Below are 22,594 nucleotides of genomic sequence, written 5' to 3' on the forward strand. Positions count from 1 at the left end.
TACATTCCATTACTCTTGTTTTACTTACGTTAATGTTCACCTTATAATCTCTTTTCAAGAAATTATCCATTCCATTCAACTGTATCTGATAGAATTAGAATGTCATTGGCAAAACTTGAAAGTCTGTACATTGTCTGACAAAAAAGTGAAGCACCCAGAAGAGGAGGAGGAAACAAAATGAAACTTTATGGGTGGAGAGGGTATGTGATGTTATTGTAATGATTACAAAATTGAGTCAAATTTACAAACAACTTGACAGTATGACCCCACTCATCAGTATGACATTGCATGCATTCTGATCTGGATGTATGCCCTGTTTGGGCAATTTAGTCCTGACATTTTAGGGAACAATTGGACATTTCACAAAATCTTAAGTCGTTACATATTCATTCGATTTTCAGTTAAATTAGAGGGCAAATCTGTCAGTAAAATAGCTGCTGCTCTCTTGTCTGAATGTGGAAAATAGTCTACTAAAATGTGGTGCACTGTGATCCATACACTACAAGCACCACATATTGGAGGGTTATTCTGCTGGAGTAAGAAACCATGTGTCATAGTGCTATGTGCTATGGGAAGATGAGTGAGAGAAGGACCTCATCCCATCTGCGTGGCTGGGAGGAGGTACACCATGGCCAAACTGTTGCCTTTTCTAGCTGTAGCTTATTGTCTGTCTCTTCCAGCCCCTCTTCTTCCCATCTATACATGGCTCTTTCTCTCAACAGTGAGGGATAGCATGTAGGGAGATGACAAGCTGAACTTCCTGGATATTGCGGCATGCTTCCTTGGTTGCTATAGCCATTGTTTTGTTTCCCTAATACCCACGTGACCTGGTACCAAGCAAATAGACACCTCCTCCACAGCCTTTGCAAGTGGAGAAGGGTGCTCTGGATATTCTGGACTTATTTATTTGCTGGGTACAAGTGTTGTACTGAGTTAAGAGTACTCAAGGAGTTAGAACAGATGGGGAATTTAGCAGGCGCAACACATCTCATCTGCTCCATTCCCCACAGAATTGCATGTAATTCAGCATCAAACAGTGAATTATTGAGGCAATTGGATCTTCAGGACATGATCAGGGAAACAAAGAGCAACTAACAGAGTCCCCCTATTTAGACCCATCTGTGAATACAACTATATAATTGTGGTGCTCATTTGAAATGTCATAAAATACTGTATTAAAAGCAGATGCAGGAGTGCACTTTCTCCCATACCACACTATATCTAAACTTAGTTTGGACCTCAGCAGCAATCAGAGTGGCAGTCAGTTCCAAATCTGCATTTGGGGTTTGTGCTTGCCCCATACCAAGTGTCTCCAGCACCTGATTCACATGGATGCCAAATGGTCTTGTTGCTCATGGATGATTGGAGAAAAGATGTTGCGAATGTGGATGGGAAACAGTATGGAATACTGATGAACTGGGGCAAGGATCTTGTGTGCTTGATGCACTGTCAGAAGTTGCCATTGGATGGTGAGTGATGGTTCCCCGGCCTCACTGTAGAAACTTGGTATGGGGCTGGTCCTGTAAGACTCATGGCCAGCTTGATCCCCTTACACACACACACAAACACACACACACACACACACACTAATCTGCAGAAAATGCAAATCCTGTCTTTGCAGCCCACTACCCCAACCTCTTCACTGTAAGTTGTAACTGATAAGTTGCTGTTGCAGTGTTTGAAGATGAGCAGGAAACTGCAAAGTCACCCACAAATGAAGAACACTGCACAAAACTCCTTGCCATAGATGTTGTACTGTTTATGGCTGTGGCAAAGATGGTAATACATAAAACATTTCCTTGGGGGAATATCATTGTACTGCTCAAAACTGACAGCACATCACCAACTAGGTGCCTAAAAAGGCATTTTGATAAGAAGGATTACATGAAAAATGCAGTGGTGGACACAGAAGCCCCACTGGTGGAGATGTCATAGAATTTTGTGCTTCCACATAGTGTCATAAATCATATTGATGTCAAAAATTATCCCTATACAGTACTTTTAAATAGGAAAGCCTGCTGGATAGCTGCTCCCAACAGGTTCAGGTTGCCAACAGTGGATCAACATCTCTTGAATCCACACTTAGAGAAGGTATGCATCTGCCTGGTCTCTAATATCCAGGCCAGATGATATTTGACCATTCATTCCAATGTCTTTCCTACACAATTCATTAAGGTAATGCTCCAGTAACTATTGGAATACATTCGGTTGTTTCACTATTTGAGGATAGGTATCAAAATTGCCTGCCTCCATAAGTTAAGAAAATGTTTTTTCTGCCATACTGAATTAAAACATTCCTTTGATTCTATTTGCAAGTTTTTCAGCATGCTGTATTGGATTTGGTCATGACAGGGTAGAGAATCATGAGCTGCAGGCAGTGCTGAATCCAGCTCCCAAATAGAGAAAGGGCAGTTGCTTGACAGAATATTTGGATCTGAAGTCCAATTCATCCCTTTCCATGGTCAGACAGTAGTGGTGGAACACAGGATCTTGGCTGGCAGTGGCACTAGTCATTGCAGACTGCTCTACCATTGTCTAGGCAATGTCTCCAAGGATTGTTTGGAGATACCCCTGTTTTAGTGCTGCTGCTATAGGTAATTGACTGTATTTACCTGATGGCTTCCCGTAGTTTCAGAGAACAAGTGGAGTATTTGACAAAGTCCAGGGACATATCCCATGACTTCTTCTTGGTCTCCTTGATTGGTCAAACTTCGGCTCCTGCTGCTCAAAAGGCTGTGAGGTTTTCTGTTGTTGAGCGGCACTTAAACCATCAAAGAGCCACATGCCTGACCCGGATTACTGACTAGCATGCATCAGTCCGCCAAGGTACACGATGCCTTCTAAGATGACCAAAAGACTTTGGGATGGATAAGTCAGTTGCATGGTGTGTTACTTGTGTGATACTGTCCACCCATTCCTGGATGCTGCCTCAGTGTTCGAACACAGGCCAGCTGTGTGAACAGTATCTAGTTAGCTCTGCTGATCATCAGTTTTGGTCGCTTCCAACACTATGTGATCAAAAGTATCCATACACCCCCAAAAACATATGTTTTTCATATTAGGTGCATTTTGCTACCACCTGCTGGCAGGTCCTCCATATCAGTGACCTCAGTAGTCATTAGACATCATGAGAGAGCAAAATGGGGCACTCCACGGAACTCACGGACTTCGAACATGGTCAGGTATTTGGGTGTCACTTGTGTCATACATCTGTAGGCGAGATTTCCACATTCCTAAACATCTCTAGGTCCATTGTTTTCAATGTGGTAGTGAAGTGGAAATGAGAAGGGACACATACAACACAAAAGCATACAGGTTGACCTTGTCTGTTGATTGACAGATACCACCGACAGTTGAAGAGGCGTAGTGTGTAATAGGCAGACATCTATCCAGACCATCAAACAGGAATTCCAAACTGCATCAGAATCCACTGCAATTACTATGACAGTTAGGCGGGAGGTTTGAAAATTTGGATTTCATGGTTGAGTAGCTGCTAATAAGCCACACATCATGCCGGTAAATGCCTCGCTTTGTGTAAGGAGCATAACCATTGGACGATCGAACAGTGGAAAAACTTTGTGTGGAGTGATGATACACAATGTGGCAATCTGATGGCAAGGTGTGGGTATGGCAAATGCCTGGTGAATGTCATCTGCCAGCGTGTGTAGTGCCAACACTAAAATTCAGAGGCGGTGGTGTTATGGTGTGGTTGTGTTTTTCATGAAGGAGGCTTGCACCCCTTGTTATTTTGCATGGCACTATCACAGCACAAGCCTACATTGAAGTTTTAAGCACCTTCTTGCTTCCCACTGTTGAAGAGGAATTCAGGGATGGTGATTGCATCTTTCAACATGATCGAGCACCTGTCCATAATGCGTGGGCTGTGGCGTAGTGGTTACACGACAATAACATCCCTGTAATGGAATGCTGATTTCATGCCAGGCCACACTGACCAACATCAATACCTCTCCTCAGTGCAGCACTCCGTGAAGAATGGGCTGCCATTTCCCAAAAATGCTTCCAGCACGTGATTGAATGTATGTCAGTGAGAGTGGAAGCTGTCATCAAAGCTAAGGTTGGGCCAACACCATATTGAATTCCAGTATTACTGGTAGAGGGCACCATGAACTTGTAAGTCGTTTTCAACCAGGTGTCCGTATACTTTTGATCACATAGTGTATCAAGGAATACTACATCTGGGATATGAATCCAGAGAGGGAAGTGGTCACTGGAATGAAGATAATCAGTAACTTCCCACTGAGCTTTATGTGTGTGGGCTGGATCATCCTTGTGGTGGAAGATATAGCCATGTTGCAGAGGCACAGGGGCATAAGTAAGTTTAAAATGTGTTTCTTATGAATACAAGCTCAGGGGATACTCCAGCACTAGTAGTCTGAGTTTCGTAAGTTTCTCTACATGTGCCCTGAACCCATTGATGTTCCACTGTAGTATGGGAGTCATTTTATCAGTGAATCACTTGTGTTGGGATCCAATAACAGTTGGAGACTTAATCTGGGGGCTAGATGGTTGCAGGCAGACTTCATATTTCATTGTCTCCAAAGCTGAATCATTAGAACTGTCAGATGGAATGAGATCTACATGGTCTGAAAGTTTATGGCCTGTCTTCTTCTGTGATTAGCACTTCCCATTTGGTTTGTTTGCCAGAAGAGCGTTCATAGAAATGTTTGTGGCACTAGTAGTGCCAGTGCTGGCCCATTTACTGGAGCCTGCCAGTTGAGGTACCAGAAGCTCTAAAATGTTGGCAACTGTGGCTGTTTCTAATGCTCTGGGGGGAGCTGTGGTCTTCATAATAACAGCATCTTTACAACTGCACTGACAAATGCAGGTAATAGTGTTCACACTAACAACCTACAGTTGTGGGAGGCATCACCTTCCTGAGTGAGCTTTTTAAGAGTGGAAGGAAATGAAGTAGTGAAAATAAGAAGATAAACACTGCAGTCTCTACTTTAGACAGGGTGATTCCTAGTACAATTTACACACTTCAGAGGAAGTGAACAAATCACTCCATTGTGGACCACTTTACCACATTTGCCACATTAAAAAAAATCTTTATTACCGATGGACCCAAGAACTCCCACTTTCAGAGACATAGTAAAGTTACACAAACCATAGATTTGTTTAGGACTGATTTTTGACACCATTAATTCCCTGTATTATTTGTTGGCCAAGGAACTGCAAAGTTTCTTCAGTAAACATTATAATTTTCATGCAGATTATACAATCAAGAAAAGTCAATTTAATTACACACCTTAATCAGGTAAACATAACCAACAATACAAATCTAGCAAGTCTGGATATCATAGGTATGAATAAAATGTTCTTGGTTCTCAAGCCATGTCAGTTCAAATAAAATCCTCGAGGTTTTGATGACCATCTCCACCATCGTTGTCAGGAATTCACTGACTGCCAGGGCTGCTATGGTTTCTCACTTATATAGGCATGATGACATCAGCAGCAGCCAGTCAGATAGACCCAAAGTGGCACAAGCACGTAAGTCGACCCGGGCAGCTAGCGGAGCTATTGCCCGTGGCAGCACTGATGACATCACGTGGCACCAGGGGCAGGCACCACATTTGAAAATGCTGCTCCCACATCCCGCATCTGTCTTTGGCTCCTCAAAGTGCTCCATGAAGAAATTTGCGACTGCTGGAGACAGAGGTGATCCCATGGCTGTGCTGTCCGTCATCTCATAATATTCATTGCAGTACAAAAAGTACGTTGTCGTTAGGATGTGACGGAACAACTTAATGATTCCAGATGGAAAATGTTGTGCCAAAAGATCCAGCATATCTTACATTAGCACCCTCATAAAAAGTGACAGAATGTCCAGACTAACCATTAGGTTGTTTGGGCCTGTCTTCATACTCTGTAGTGTCTCAACAAATTTCTGCGAGTTGACAACGTGGTGTTCACAATGTCCCAATTTTGGTGCTAATAATCCTGCCAGATGTTTAGCAAGTCTGTAGGTGGTCGAACTGATAGCACTAACAATGGGCCTCAGAGGAACACTTTCCTTGTGCATCTTTGGTAATCCATAAAGCCTCGGATGTCTGGCAGCGCAAGTCGTTAATTTCTTCACCATTTCATCTGGTAAACCAGAATCCTATAATAACTTTGCTGTCTTTCTCACAATTGCCTGTGTGGGATCATGACTAAGCTTGCGGTACATGGCGTCTTCTAATAAATGTAGCATCTTCAGGTGGTAGGCTGCAAAGTTCAGAACAACGATGGCATTCCCTTTGTCAGCTGGCAAGACAACCAAGACTTCATTCTCACATAATAACCATAAGCAACATCATTCCTACTGTCTAATATTAGATTTTGGTGGCTTAGCTTTCGCTAGGATGTGGCTGGTAGTTAGCCTGACTTCCTCATCTGCATTGTGCTCTATTTCACTAATTATATCCAATATGGGCAGACGTCGTGGAGCTGGAGAAAATTTGAGGCCTTTACTCAGTGCTGATATAGAGCCATCATCCAGTTGCTTGTTGGAAAGATTTCACAACTTGCTACATTGCTTTGACATTGCCTTGGATAAACTTGCATGTTGTTTTGCTGCCATGGCTACATCCACCAACTCCCAATCTAATGGTGGCAATGTTGATGACAAAGACAGATGACACTCAAGTAGGTTCCTGGCATTATGAACAAGCTTGTACCTTGTCTGTTGTATCCGCTGTCTCACTATGGCGAGTCTGGTCCTCTTCAAAAATCTGCCCACTGCAGCAGTTTGAATGTGGTGCTGACTACTGCAAAGCGAGACATTACCTCCTTGTCCCGGCGGTATTGTAAAAATGCCAAAGAACTCAGTAGATATGATCTCTTTTTCCGCAGTTTTTCTAACAGTCTCACACTACACATTATGTCCTCACCCAAGCCTATATAAGCAAGAAACCGTAGCAGCCCTGGCAGTCAGTGAACTCCTGATGACGATGGTGGAGATGGTCACGAAAAGCTTGAGGATTTTATTCGAACTGACGTGGCTTGAGAACCAAGAACGTTTTATTCAAGTATGCCATCGCGAAAGACTCCGAGGAGTCATAAGTATGTACACAAGTATCTCCATTAAAGAATCCAACTTACAGCAGCACTTCACTTAGATTCACAAACAATTAATGAATTCCTCATCTTGATCAGTCATTCTGGATCATAATTACTTTGTCTGTAAAAACATCATATACAGACAAACTGATGGGTTAGCCATGGGATCTCCCAACACCAGCATAATAGCTAATATTTACGTTAATCACACTGAACATCTTTTCCTCTCAACCTATCCCCAACACCTTCAAAGAATAGTCTGTTACAGAAAAAACATCAATGACATTTTACTTCTTTATAATGGGATCAATGCTCAGTTGCAACTTTTTCAATGTGTTTTTCAGTGAAATACACTCAAAAATCCAGTGTATATTAGAACATCACTCTGGCTTCACTCTCCCATTCCTGGACCTGGAAATAACTTTAGAAACTAGTAAAGTTTCTTTTAATGTATTCAGGAAATAAACAATGATTAGTTCTATTATTCATTGCTCTTCAAATCAACCAAAGCAGCATAAAATGGCTGCCCTCCATGCAGTGCTTCATCAAGCTATTTGAATCCCATTCTCACAACAAAATTACCAGTGTGAAGTGAATATAATTAAATTCATAGCTCATGTTAGTGGTTATCAGCCAAATGTTGTTGGTGTACTCAATCAGCAGATGTGATCGAAAGCCTCACCTAACAACAATTAATAGATTAGCCTCTCACTCATGAAGAAAGATAGCTTTGAAAAAAGCTATTGTAGGTTCCTGTATGCAGATATTATATCATATAAGATTGGTAAATGGCTTATGAAAGCAGGGATTCTACCTGACTTCTGTGTCTCCACTAAAGTTGGATACCAATTGAAACATCATGAAACTAGAGAAAACAACTGTTACACCAGATTGACTGTAGTGATTGCCCATCAGTCTCTATAGGCTAAACCAGCTGATCCTTTAATATACGTTTCAGAGAACACCAAGACCTGATCACTTGAAAAATAATAGTCATTCTATCTCAGATATACACAGATTGCAGTATTTTACATCTTCAGCCTGGAGGTCACATTTTAAATATTCTAGAGAAAATTTAAATTCTCCACAGCATTCACCATGATTGTTTGTTCACTTTGAATGAACAAACCTTTCTTAAACACACAGCCCTATTGAGAATGAGATTTTCACTCTGCAATGCAGTGTGCGCTGATATGAAACTTCCTGACAGATTAAAACTGTGTGCCGGACCGAGACTCAAACTCGGGACCTTTGCCTTTCGCGGGCAAGAGCAAAGGTCCCGAGTTCGAGTCTCAGTCCAGCACACAGTTTTAATCTGCCAGGAAGTTTCACACAGCCCTATTGATTAATGTTTCTTTCTGAAGCAGCATCCAACTTCACCCTTCCTCTTTCTAGTTCCTGATAATTATGTGCTGCATATGTACTTTTAATGGAATGCTTTCTGGCCCAAGTTGTCAGAGATGGCAGTCGTGCGTGTGTGTGTGTGTGTGTGTGTGTGTGTGTGTGTGTGTGTGTGTGTGTGTGCACGTGCAGTCTGTTCTTTCCTTATGTTGTTGATATTCCAACATTGAGTTTCCAGTGTTTAATTCCTGATTATGGCACATTACTTCAATTATACGAAATGTATAGCCACTCAATGGCATGCATTTATCACTTACGGCGAAAACTTTATGCGTAAGTTAGTTTTTATTCTGCACATTTTAATGGTTTTATGAACTTCTGATTATGGCATACTACTGTAGCCCTACTAAATAGCATGTGCCTCTCACTTGCGGCAAGAACTTTTTTTTTTTTTTTTCATTTAGGTTTTATTCTGGACAGGTCTCTCTAAGCTACTAGCTTTTTATTTAGTGGTTTTTATCACCTACCAGTATTTCTTTTGTTTGCTCATTTTAATGTGTTCATTAATCCTGTCAACTTAGCAGACAGACATACTATTGTCTCACCAAAGTTTACAAACTCAGCTTCCTCCTTCGTGTGCGCCATGCTGTGGTCTGCACTTGCTTGTGGTGGTCACCTCCACCCTATCCAATCTCGTGACACTTGGGGTCAAAGTATACAACATAAGTGTCCTGGTTCTTATCTGATACCATGCCTCTTCACCTAGCTGGTTTGTCTGTTTTATTATTAGTTGTCGCCATGGCATTGCAACATATTCCTTTCTCACTTTTCACTGTATTTACCCTAACTGCTGTTGGGCATACAAGTGTATGTAAAGATCATTTTTAGCACACTTCTCGTGTTTGTTCTCAGTAATTGCAGCTGATGATGGGCATTTGTTAGCATGAAACCAGTCGTGAATTTAAAAGTAAAAGCCTTAACTGAAGCGGTGATTTCCATGTCTGTGCACAAGTGGCTTCTGTCTTACATGCTAGAGTAGTGTACCAAAACACTTGCATTTATAACAGTGCATTGGGTAGGGGATATAAAGCCTCATGTTTCAGCAAATGAAACCTGCCTTGATATGCTCTGCAAGTGTTGTATTACTTAATGTATGAATAAAGGTATGTGATTTTACTAGTTGCCCTCTACCCATTTCATATTTTGCATGTTATTGACACCATATTGAGCCCAGTGATATTTCAGTGTCTCTTTGGAAATATCTATAATATCCCTGCACAACACAACACCTTTGTTGCAGTTCAAAGTGTTGTATAGCTTTGTTTTCATGGTATATTCCCTGATGTATTTAACTGCCTGTAGATACTATCAGTGACAGATATGGGGATCTTGCTGGCCATGGAAGTACCTCAACATCATTCAGACAGTTCATAGAAACACATGCAATATGTGGACAAGCATTGTCCTGTTGAAAATTGGCTAATGTCAAATTAGAGATAATATATAAGGAAACAGGATGTCTATGATGTAGTGTTGTGTCTCAGAGGTCCATCCACCACTACCAGCCATGAGCTGGACTCATACCTGAATGCTCCCACACAATGAACCCATAAGTAACACTGCTATGCCTATCCAAAACACCAGAATAATGGAACCTCTCCCCAAAGTGCCACCATACTTACCGAAGATGGTCATCCAGCATAGTGTGAAACCGCAATTCATCGCTGAACACAAGACAGCATCATTCATCAGCTGTCCACATTTCCTGGTCACGGCACCAATTGAAACGCAGCTGTTTGTGTTGTGGTGTCATTGGCAGCTTACACGTGGAATGATAGTTCCCTAGTCCATCTGCTGTTAGTCTCTGACCAATGGTGTGGGATGATACAGAATGCTGCAGGGAATCCATTACTTGCTATGTGGCAGGCATAGATGTGAGGCAGTTATGATGTGCTCAGTGTACAATATGGCAATTCTCCCTTGTGGCGATCAGACGTGGTCAACTGGAACCTAAATGACAAATATACTTGCCCTCACTTCTCACATGCAGTCCAACATAGGACTACAGTCACATCTAAATGCCCCACATATCTGAATATTGCTTAATTTGACCAGCTGGTCAAATTGAGACACGTAATGAGGCAACTTTCAATCTCTGTCTGGTGCTGATAATGCTGTCCTACATGAGTATGCAGTATCTCTGTGTCGTTCACAGTGATCACTCAATATCTGATGCTGTTCATGCCTCTTACATACCCTACCATGCCTAGTAACAGCACTAAACACAGACAATACTAAGGCACTCTAGAAGTTGTTCTAACTGTCACAGAGAATTGCAGCTATGATCATGGTTCTGAAGTATGTAAGCCAGTACAAAATGTGGCAAATAATTTTCCTCTAGAAAGAAGAGTGTTGGAAAATGGTAATTAGCAGTCACAACATCCATTATGGCAGAAGAGTTACAGGTAGAATAACAACTCACATATCCATCAGTGGTGTGTGTGCACAAAGTTACATTGACATCCAACCATGTCTCATGGGTGTTTCACTTTTTTTGTCAGATAATGTGTATATCCAGAACAAGAGTGCACCCTGTATTAATCACTGTGGCACATCAATAATGATTATTCTATATTCTGAAGATGCTATTTTGTTGTGTATGCTCCCTCCATTTCAAAACATGACACTGCATTCTTTTAGTTAGATAGGATGGAAACAAGTTACAAGCAAGATTTATGATGATTGATTGGTAGTGTTAATGTTCATATCACATGGCATACCATTCCAGAATTACAACAACCTTGTAGCAGTGTAGATTATTAAAGAAAACAGACAAAATGCTTGAGGTATACATACAAGGTGTGATAAAAATGTAATGGGATTTTTTTTCTTGAAGAATCTTTGTTTGTTCATCAATATCAACTTTGTCCCCTTCAAAGTAATCCTCTTGAGATATAATACACTTGTACCAGAGCTTTTTCCAAACTTGTAAACACTTCTGGAACTCACTTTTCATTATGGTTTCTAGCTCCTTTAGCAATTCTATTTTTATGTCATCAAAGGTGGCAAAATGACGTCCTTTAATGTGTCTCTTCATTCTCAGGAATAGAAATAAGTCATAGGCAGCCATGTCCTGTGAATATGGTGGCTGAGGCAACATACAGGTTTTGTTTTTTGCCAAAAAATCATGAGCAAGCATTGTGGTGTAAGCAGGAGCATTATCGTGATGCAATTTCCACAAGTGCTTTTGCCACAATTCTGGTCTTTTTATTCGAACTGCTTCACACAGATGGCACATAACGTCCATATAGTATTTCTTACTGAATGTACAACCATAAGGCAGGAATTCATGATGCACCATCCCATTGTAACCAAAGAAAACTGTGAGATAAACCATCACAATTGATTGAACTTGAATTTCTTTCAGTCTTAGTTCTTCAGGCAGTTTCCATTGGGACAACTGGGCCTTGGTTTCAACATTGTACCCATATACCCATGTTTTGTCACCTGTCATAACCTTCTTTAAAAGTTCTGGATAATTGTTGACTTCATTCAGCAATTCCTGACTGATGTCTTTGCAATATCGTTTCTGGTCAGAATTAAACAATTTCAGAACATACTTTGCTGCTACATGTTTTATGCCCAAAACATCTGAAAAAATTGCTTGGCATGAGCCAAAAGATATACCAACATAATTAGCAACCTCTTTGATGGTGATTCAGTGATTTTTTAGAAAAATTCTCTATACTTCTTCCACATTGTTGTCAGTAATTGATGTGCTAGGGCATCCAGGGTGGTCGTGGTCTTCAGCATCTTCTCGACTCTCTTTGAAACATTTATACCACTCATAAACTCTTGTCTTACTCATAGCAGGTTCACCAAAAGCCACAGTCAACATTTTGAATGTGGTGCTGCACTTTATTCCATTTTTGAAACAAAATTTAATGCGGATTCTTTGATCAATCTTTTTCAAAAGTACAAATTCATTGAGCACTAAAAAAAATTTATATCTTTTTGACTGTGAACAATAAACTAAATATTCAAAACAGCTGACAAAGCAAACATACTTCAGGAATATGTGTACCAACAAGATAAAAAAGTTTGAAAAGAAGATGTATAAAGCCTGCAAAATTTAAAAAAAAACTTTTATTAGTTTACAGAATGCAGACAGAAGCACTAATATTATAAGGGCTTGTAATCTGAGCTGTGATGTTGAATTACGTTGTGAAATGTAACGTAGTCAATCGTCCAATGTTTTCCAGAATGGCAGCTCAGCTGACCATAAGCAGTACAGGATAACACAGAAGTTGCTCAAAAATTAACATACATTTCTTTATCAAATACTAGCTGAATGCACTGTGTTGCTCAGGTATCTGTTTGCTCCAGTGTTCTCTTCTCCTCTCTCTGCCCACTTCCTCCTCCCCACCCTCTCTGTCCATTTCCTCCTTCCCCTGTGATTGTCTGTCTCCTCCTCCCACTCTCTCTGTCTGTCACCTCCTCCTCCCCCTCCTCCTCCTATCTGTCCATCTCCTCCCCCACCCTCTCTCTGCCCATCTCCTCCTCCTCCCCCCCCCTCTGTCTATCTGATCCTCCCCCCTCTGTGCCCACCTCCTACTCACCCTCTCTCTGTCCATATCCTCCTTCTCCCCCTCTCTCTATCCATCTCCAACTCCCCCATCTCTCTGCCCAACTCCTCCTCTCCTCCCCCTCTGTCCATCTCCTGCTCTCACTCTCTGCTCATCTCCTCCTCACCCCTTTCTCTCCTGATCTCTACCTCCCATCTCCTCCCCCCCCCCCCATATCTCCCTCCTCTGTCTCCTGCTCTCCCCTCACCCTGTCCATCTCATCCTCTGCTCTCTCTGTCCCCATCTCTGTCCATATCCTCTTGCCCCCCTCTCTGTCCATCTGCTCCTCTGCTCTCTGTCCATACATCTCCTCCTCTTTCCTTTATTTCTCCCTTTCACCCCTCTCTATCCATCACCCCATTTCCCCTTTCTGTCCCATTTCCCCCTCCCCATACCTCTGTCCATCTGCTCTTCCTCGTGCTCTTTCCATCTCCTCCTCCCCCTTCTCTCTCCATGTTATCACCCCCATGCCGATAGGTGGTTGCTGGCTCTTACCTCCACAGTATTTCTTTTAGGTAGTAAGTATACTAAGTTTGGATCAAATCAATTCAGGAGTTTAGGAGGGGCTTTTACCCATGACTTTGCCCATGTTCACACATGTCACATATGTTTAAAATATATTTAACATGTTGCACACATATTTGTACACATATTTCACTTGTATCTCTAGCGAATTTTGCCTTGCATTTTCGTTTTCATGCAGCTCAATGTTTATGACCCCATATCTCTTGAACTATGTGTCATACAGTGCATGCAGTGGTATATGAGAATACTGTCTGCAAAATACATTGCAAATAGAGTTAGTAGTAAAGAAGTAATAAATTAAAAGGCCATGGCTGATGCTTCAGTTTTACTGTCTGAACAGTGAAAATAATGTAGGAAGCAATAAACATTTTCCTTCGACCTTTTTTTGGGGGGGGGGGGGGGGGGGGGAGTGTCAGCAAAAAATAATCTCATAAAAGTTTGAAATTGTGTGTAAAGTTGGCTGCAAGTCACTAAATGCTCTCATTTTCAAATATTGGATAAATATACTCTGGCTATTTGTGCATCATGGGCTTCACTACTTTTTCACTTCAACCCCAATCCCTTTGAGAGGTAGATGGTTTTTACACCCACAGTGGTTCTTTCCAGACAGTAACTGATATGTATACCAAGTTTAGCTGAAACTGGTCCCATCATTTTCCCTTACTAAATTCTGTTTCAGGACCTATTACAATGATGAGGCAGGGAAGAACAAGTACGAGACCAAGGCCTCTTGACTTTGGTGACCCAAGAACTCCAATGGCTTGGCAGCATAGGAATCTCAACTACCAACACCAGAATGTATATTCAGATAACTCAGGGGCAGGTTTGTACCACTTGTCCTCCAGATAAACAGTTTTCCAATTTTTTATTACATGTGTTATGTGTAGGTTAATGAAAATTATGGAGAAGGAACTTTATGATGGAGACTGGGAGAATGGAATATTACTTTGTATGTATTCTGAACCTTTTCATTTTGAAAAAAAGAAAAAAAGATTTCTTGCATCATTCACACCAGAAAAGAGTCTGTAAATCACAGAGTAGGTGCACCATGTCACACTCTTTCATTATGTTTCATGGATTAAAACCACATGCACAAGTCACCTGCTTTCTATAATTTTGCATGTCTCAGAGCTGAAGTGGGTATAACTATCAGTATATTAAGTAATGATAGTACAACTTTCCCCAGTTTCTCATGCTTAAGGTAAGTATTATGAAGGATTTTAAGGAAAGATATGATGAAGTGTTCCTGGTAGGTTGGTAGATGTCTTCCAAAATGTAAAGTGATACCCTACCATAAAAAAAAAGAGTGACATGTGTTGTATAGAGGTGAACTGGATGTAAAAAAAATTTGAAAAAACTGATGCTTTATCAGAAAAGGTAATACAAACATGAACTTTTTTTAAATGAGAAGAGTGCAGTTCACGCTAAAACTCAGATTCAAAAGTAACAACAAAATTAAAAAAAGAAACTTCCTGCAAATTAAAACTAAGTGCCAGACCAAGAGACACACTTGGGACCTTCACTTCTCATAGACAAGTGTTCATTCAGTTAAAGTCTCAGTCTGGCACACAGTTTTAATCAGCTGGGAAGTTTCATATCAGGACACACTCCACTACAGAGGGAAACGTTTGTTCTGGAAATATCCCACAGGCTGTGGCTAAACCATGTCTCCACGACATCCTTTCTTCCAGGAGTACTCATCCTGCAAGTTTTGCAAGAGAACTTCTGTGAAGTTTGGAAGGCTGGAGATCAGGTATTGGTGGAAATATAGCTGTGAAAGGCCAAGGTCACAAGTTTCATATCAGTGCTCAGTGTACTGCAGAGTGAAAAAGTCATTCTAGAAAATTAAAAATGCACATGGACCTAGAGCATATAGAACAAACTCTAAAAAATGTAAATATTTGCCAGAAATGAAGAATCTCACCCAATATAAGATAGGGTCTGAAGGCTCTAATCTGATTATGCTAAATAAATAAATAGAAAAATATAAGAAGACTTTAAAAATAATCTGTAATAAAATTCTAAATGGCAAAATACTATTATGTTTAGCAAAACTATTAAAACTGGGTTACATATAAAAATAATATTGGTATCATTGGAAGTGAAATGAGCTAATCAAAAAGAAAGAAAGCTACCAGCAACATGGAAAAGGTGTAAATCATACACAGTGTAAATTTTGGATCACTGAAATGTTGTACATGTTTCAAGTATGGTGGGTAAGCTGTTGTATTGCAGCATTTAGATGCTTTTCACTTCTAAAATTTTTTTTGAGTATTTTGTCATGTACAAATTATGGAAACTAAAGATTTAACAAGTTAACTAATCCCATCATTCAGTATTCCAACCAAGGCTTATAATAATAATAATAATAATAATAATACTGTATTAGTATAATTAATAATAATATTATTAATATATTATTATTATTATTATTATTATTATTATTTCTTTACTTTCTCAGACGTTAAGTCTGGTTAAAAATTGAAAGTGACGCGGACCTTGATCAAGCGCCACTTCCTTTTAACTGTATGGTATGTGTTACATTGCATTTAGGAACTTTCGGGTAATTGAACATGTATCAATAATTACATATTTCTGTAGTTGTATATATAAGTTTGGATGTAGCTGTATTGCATTGATGTACTGGTGGATATTGTGTGGTATGACTCCTGTAGTTGATAGTATAATTGGTATAATGTCAACTTTATCCTGATGCCACATGTCCTTGACTTCCTCAGCCAGTTGGATGTATTTTTCAATTTTTTCTCCTGTTTTCTTTTGTATATTTGTTGTATTGGGTATGGATATTTCAATTAGTTGTGTTAATTTCTTCTTTTTATTGGTGAGTATGATGTCATGTTTGTTATGTGGTGTTGTTTTATCTGTTATAATGGTTCTGTTCCAGTATAATTTGAATTCATCATTCTCCAGTACACTTTGTGGTGCATACTTGTATGTGGGAACATGTTGTTTTATAAGTTTATGTTGTAAGGCAAGCTGTTGATGTATTATTTTTGCTACATTGTCATGTCTTCTGGGGTATTCTGTATTCGCTAGTATTGTACATCCACTTGTGATGTGATCTACTGTTTCTATTTGTTGTTTGCAAAGTCTGCATTTATCTGTTGTGGTATTGGGATCTTTAATAATATGCTTGCTGTAATATCTGGTGTTTATTGTTTGATCCTGTATGGCAATCATGAATCCTTCCGTCTCACTGTATATATTGCCTTTTCTTAGCCATGTGTTGGATGCGTCTTGATCGATGTGTGGCTGTGTTAGATGATACGGGTGCTTGCCATGTAGTGTTTTCTTTTTCCAATTTACTTTCTTCGTATCTGTTGATGTTATGTGATCTAAAGGGTAGTAGAAGTGGTTATGAAATTGCAGTGGTGTAGCCGATGTATTTATATGAGTGATTGCTTTGTGTATTTTGCTAGTTTCTGCTCGTTCTATAAAGAATTTTCTTAAATTGTCTACCTGTCCATAATGTAGGTTTTTTATGTCGATAAATCCCCTTCCTCCTTCCTTTCTGCTTAATGTGAATCTTTCAGTTGCTGAATGTATGTGATGTATTCTATATTTGTGGCATTGTGATCGTGTAAGTGTATTGAGTGCTTCTAGGTGTGTGTTACTCCATTTCACTACTCCAAATGAGTAGGTCAATATTGATATAGCATAAGTAGTTATAGCTTTTGTCTTGTTTCTTGCTGTCAATTCTGTTTTCAGTATTTTTGTTAGTCTTTGTCTATATTTTTCTTTTAGTTCTTCTTTAATATTTGTATTATCTATTCCTATTTTTTGTCTGTATCCTAGATATTTATAGGCATCTGTTTTTTCCATCGCTTCTATGCAGTCGCTGTGGTTAGCCAATATGTAATCTTCTTGTTTAGTGTGTTTTCCCTTGACTATGCTATTTTTCTTACATTTGTCTGTTCCAAAAGCCATATTTATATCATTGCTGAATACTTCTGTTATCTTTAGTAATTGGTTGAGTTGTTGATTTGTTGCTGCCAGTAGTTTTAGATCATCCATGTATAGCAGATGTGTGATTTTGTGTGGGTATGTTCCAGTAATATTGTATCCATAATTTGTATTATTTAGCATGTTGGATAGTGGGTTCAGAGCAAGGCAGAACCAGAAAGGACTTAATGAGTCTCCTTGATATATTCCACGCTTAATCTGTATTGGCTGTGATGTGATATTATTTGAATTTGTTTGGATTTTAAGTGTGGTTTTCCAATTTTTTATTACTATGTTTAGGAACTGTATCAATTTAGGATCTACTTTGTATATTTCCAATATTTGTAGTAACCATGAGTGGGGTACACTATCAAAAGCTTTTTGGTAATCAATGTATGCATAGTGTAGTGACCTTTGTTTGGTTTTAGCTTGATATGTCACCTCTGCATCTATTATCAGTTGCTCTTTACATCCTGGTGCTCCTTTGCAACAGCCTTTTTGTTCTTCATTTATAATTTTGTTCTGTGTTGTATGTGTCATTAATTTCTGTGTAATGACTGAAGTTAATATTTTGTATATTGTTGGTAGGCATGTTATGGGGCGATATTTAGCTGGGTTTGCTGTGTCTGCTTGATCTTTAGGTTTCAGATAAGTTATTCCATGTGTAAGTGTATCAGGGAATGTGTATGGGTCTGCAATGTAACTGTTAAATAATTTAGTTAGATGTGAATGTGTTGAGGTGAATTTCTTTAGCCAGAAATTTGCTATTTTATCTTTTCCAGGGGCTTTCCAATTGTGAGTAGAATTAATTGCTTGGGTGACTTCATGTTGCAAAATTATCACTTCAGGCATTTGTGGTATCATCTTGTATGTATCTGTTTCTGCTTGTATCCACCGTGCATGTCTGTTATGTTGTACCGGGTTTGACCATATGTTGCTCCAGAAGTGTTCCATGTCTGTTATGTTTGGTGGATTGTCTATCTTAATGTGTGTGTTATCTATTGTCTGGTAAAATTTCTTTTGGTTTGTGTTGAATGTTTGGTTTTGTTTCCTTCTATTTTCACTTTTTTTTGTATCTTCTAAGTCGTTTGGCCAATGCTTGTAATTTCTGCTTCTTTTCATCTAATTGCTCTATCACTTCTTGTTGTGAGATTTTACCTAACCTTTTTCGTTTTTTTTTCTGATATTTCATTTCTTATAAATTGTGTTAGCTGTCCGATGTCATTTCTCAGTTTTTCTATTCTGATCTGTAGCCTGTGTTGCCATGCTGGTTTTGTTGGTTTCTTCTGTGTGCTTGTTGGTTCTGATCTCTGCCTAGTGTGTATATTTAGTGTAGTGAGTGCTCCTATATAAACCAGTAGTTGTAACTCTTCCATAGTTGTGTTTTCATTTATTTTGTTGTGTATGATTGTGTTGATAGTTTTTATTGTTGTTTCGACTTGTGGGTTATTTGGCGGTCTATGCAAGAATGGTCTAATGTCTGTATTTGTGTCTTTGTATTCTATATATGTCAGCTGAAATTTTTCTTCTATATCTAACATGTGTGTCACTTCGTGTTCTATTTGTGCTTGTTCTGGTGGCTGTCTTAAGATTTCGTTTTCCTCTGACTGTTTAATTGATGCGTGTTGTTCTTTGTTTGTTTGCTCTGGGATGTTTGAGTCCATTACTGTATTTTCTTCTTCTTCTGATTGCACATTATTTTGTTCCAGTATTTGTTGTACTTGTTTGATGTTTTCTAATTCTGACTGGGGTGTCCTGTTATTTTTGATTATTACACGGATCTGATCAGTTAGTCATTGTTCTGTTAATTTTAATTCTGGGTATCTGGTAATAAATGTTGTGTATACTTGTGATCTGTATCCAGTTGTGTTGGTTCCTAGGTTTGTTGCTTGGTAATAACAGAACATGAGGTGTCGATTAACTTCATCTGACCGTCTCATCCTCTGTCTTTGTTTTCCTTCTAGGGTGGTTGCAGGAAGCATATCCTGCAAAACACCTCTATTTGGATTTGAATCATTTTCCAATTGGCTAGCAGTGTCGTTACCATTGTGGGCGGGCATAGGGTTCAAGCGTCGTCCCCGACCATGACGGCACTTGTCCGAGGCTTCTTTAGTTCTGTCCTGAACCAACTAATCACACTAAAAGGGGAGTTAACCCTATTCGTGGTTTGTTCTTTTCGTTGCCTTTACGACTGGCAGAACATACCGGAGGCCTATTCTTTTCCCGGGCCTCCACGGGAATTATTATTATTATTATTATTATTATTATTATTATTATTATTATTATTATTATTACTGTTCTTATTATTTTACTGTTATTATTCAAATTAGTAGGATAATATGATCTTGTTACAGTGGTAATATGAAATAAAAAATAAAATAAATGAAATAAGTAAATAAATAAACTTCCTGCTGTGATGTATCATGCTTGCTCTGTTATTATTGCAGTTCATTCAGCGAAAGAGGTAGCAGGAATTTACCGTGAACCCAGTTTAGATCCTTACACTCAAACTGCCGCAACACACAGTGCATCAAAGGACTTACACTTCATGGTCCAGCCACAAATGCAGTCAAAATCTGTTCCTCCAAGCACAGATATAAGCTCATCCAGCTCTTGCAGTGATGAACCAGACACAGAATCATGCCAGAAGTACAATGGAACTGTACCAGTGTAAGTAGATTTCCTTGATGGACTATATCATCATCTCTGTGTTGTAATTTTGAGTAACAACATTAGTAAGAAATAATTAAAATTCAAGTCAGAATTTCTCAAGTGATTATACCATAAAAAATAAATTCATACAATAAGATATTTATCTATTTGTTAGTGCAGAAAGATATTGCAATATGTAAGTTGTTCAATACAGAATGGAAAATAATCAGATTGCTTAAACTGAATAAAACCTGATGAAAATTAATTAAATCTAATGAGTAGTGCTATGTGGACAATATTGATCAAATATCAGTTAAGATTTCATGTTAGATTCACTTATGTTCATTAAGGTAATGTCTGGTATGAGGCAAACATGAACTCTACCATAATAAACAAATATAGATTCATACACCTAAATCCATATTCTGCAAACCACTGTAAACTCCACATCAGAGAGTACTTCCCACAGTACCACACATTAGAGTTTCTTTCCATTCCATTGATGTATGGAGTGTGGCAAGAATGACTGCTTAAATGCCTCTGTGCAGTTTCTGTGGGAGTCCCTGTAGGGACAGCGAGCCAGTTCTTGAAATTGTTCAGAAAATTGATGTCTTTTTCCAAGTGTCCAACAGATCACTTTTTCCAGCATTTCTCTGATGCTCTCTTGTGGATCAAACAAACCAATGACCATTTGTGCTCTCCTTTTTTGTATACATTCAGTATCTCCTGTTAGTGTTAGTTGGTACTGATCACACACACTTAAGCAATATTCTAAGATGGCACACACAAATATTTTGTAAGCTTTTTCCCAGTAGCCAGCTAGTGAACTGATGTCTGCCATCTGCTTTACTTATGACTGAGCTTATGTGCTCATTCCCCTTCATATTCCCACAAATTGTTACACTCAGATGTTTGTGCTGGTGGACAGTTAGTGACACATTGATAATGTAGTCATCTTTGCATCTTGTGAAATACACATATTTAGATTTCTGAACATGTGAAGCAAGTTCCTACTCTTTGCACCATTTTGATGGTGTATCAAAATGCGACTGAATATTTGTGCAGCCTTTTTTTTTTTTTTTTTTTTTTTTTTGTTGTATGGTGCCACTCCATGGATTGCTGTTTAGTTTCAGGCTAAAAGTGGTGAACCCATGTTTCAATCACCTGTGACAGTGTTTGGCAAGATAGTGTCACTGTTAGGCTCATAACAAGCAAGAAAAATGGCACAGATGTTCCTTCTTTTCTCTGTATGCTATGGCACAGATGCTCCTTCTTTTCTCTTTATGCTCTTCAGTTAGGTGTTGAGGAACCGAGCAAGTGCAAATTTTAAATACACAAACAAGTGTGTCACTACTACCAACAGAGATGTCAATATGTGCATTGATTTGCTTGACTGTTATTTATCAGTCACCTGGAATAAGAGTGTTCATACTTAGGAAACATTGCAGGAATTACAGCTGTGTGCGAGTGGTCTGTGTGTGGATCAGACTGACTTCTTTTCCTGGTTATGTTGACAATATATGCTTCACTGTGCTTTTATCCACTGTGCAGTGACTGCAGACATTCTGTAAATGCCTGTAATTATTAATGATGGTCTGGTTTTCTGTGAAAAGAAATTCAGTGCCTGCTCTTTGCTTGGACTGGTTATTGTGCTGCCATCTACCAGGAGTTTCTGGAAATATATGAGATGAAATAGAAATGTTTAAAGTTACAATTTTTTTAAACTAAAACAGGCCTAGAAAAGAAGTGTTGTATTACTTATTGAATGCCCCTCATATTTTGATGCTGTCAAGTGCCCTTTTGTCACCCAAATACAGCTTTTCATGGTGTGAGAAGCATACAGAATCTGGTAACTCCCCCCATCTGCTACTAACCCTTAGGGAAATGGCAGCAAGGGATATGAAAGGACACCAGGTGCTCTCAGTATCTATACCTGGGGGCTCATTCAACATGCTGAAGAGGCTATTCCAGCAGCCATTGAGGGTACAGGGTGCAAGCAGTTGCAGATTGTGGCACATGTTGGAACACATCAGAGGCTGCTACCCACGTAGCTCACTGTGTGTGGGGAGCACACAAAGGTTTTTTAGATTAGGTGACTCTCCATGCAATCCACATAGTGATAGCTGTAAGCAACCCATGAATATCAGTGTAAGATTGAAAGAAATGCCTCCACAGGCCAGTGTATTACAATCCTACTGGTTAACTGCTGAAGCATTTGTAACAGAGTGCCAGAGTTTGAAGTGCTCCTGAAAAGTGGTGAAACCTTAAAAAATACTACATGCAGAAAGCTGATTGAAAACTAAACTTGATACCAATGAGATTTTTGGGGAAAATTTGAGTGTATATGGAAAGGATAGGCTAGTTGGAAATGAAGGTGGTGTATTTGTCACAGTAGACATGTGAGATTTTCTGGGCAAGACTCAGTA

At 39.3% G+C, this 22,594-nt stretch overlaps 1 protein-coding gene across 1 annotated transcript in view; it reads left to right on the forward strand.

The window, feature by feature from the left end:
- Positions 1 to 22,594, forward strand: part of LOC124721706 (RNA-binding protein 12-like) — a 101,611-nt gene that overhangs the window by 73,194 nt on the left and 5,823 nt on the right. The window contains exons 3-4 of the mRNA XM_047246792.1: positions 14,233 to 14,376; positions 19,964 to 20,186. Of these exons, the coding sequence (XP_047102748.1) occupies positions 14,244 to 14,376; positions 19,964 to 20,186 (356 nt within the window). The 5' untranslated portion in view covers positions 14,233 to 14,243. The remainder of the gene's footprint in view (positions 1 to 14,232; positions 14,377 to 19,963; positions 20,187 to 22,594) is intronic.

The sequence above is a fragment of the Schistocerca piceifrons genome, chromosome X (genome assembly GCF_021461385.2).
Source record: "Schistocerca piceifrons isolate TAMUIC-IGC-003096 chromosome X, iqSchPice1.1, whole genome shotgun sequence".
NCBI classification, from domain to species: Eukaryota; Metazoa; Arthropoda; class Insecta; order Orthoptera; family Acrididae; genus Schistocerca; species Schistocerca piceifrons.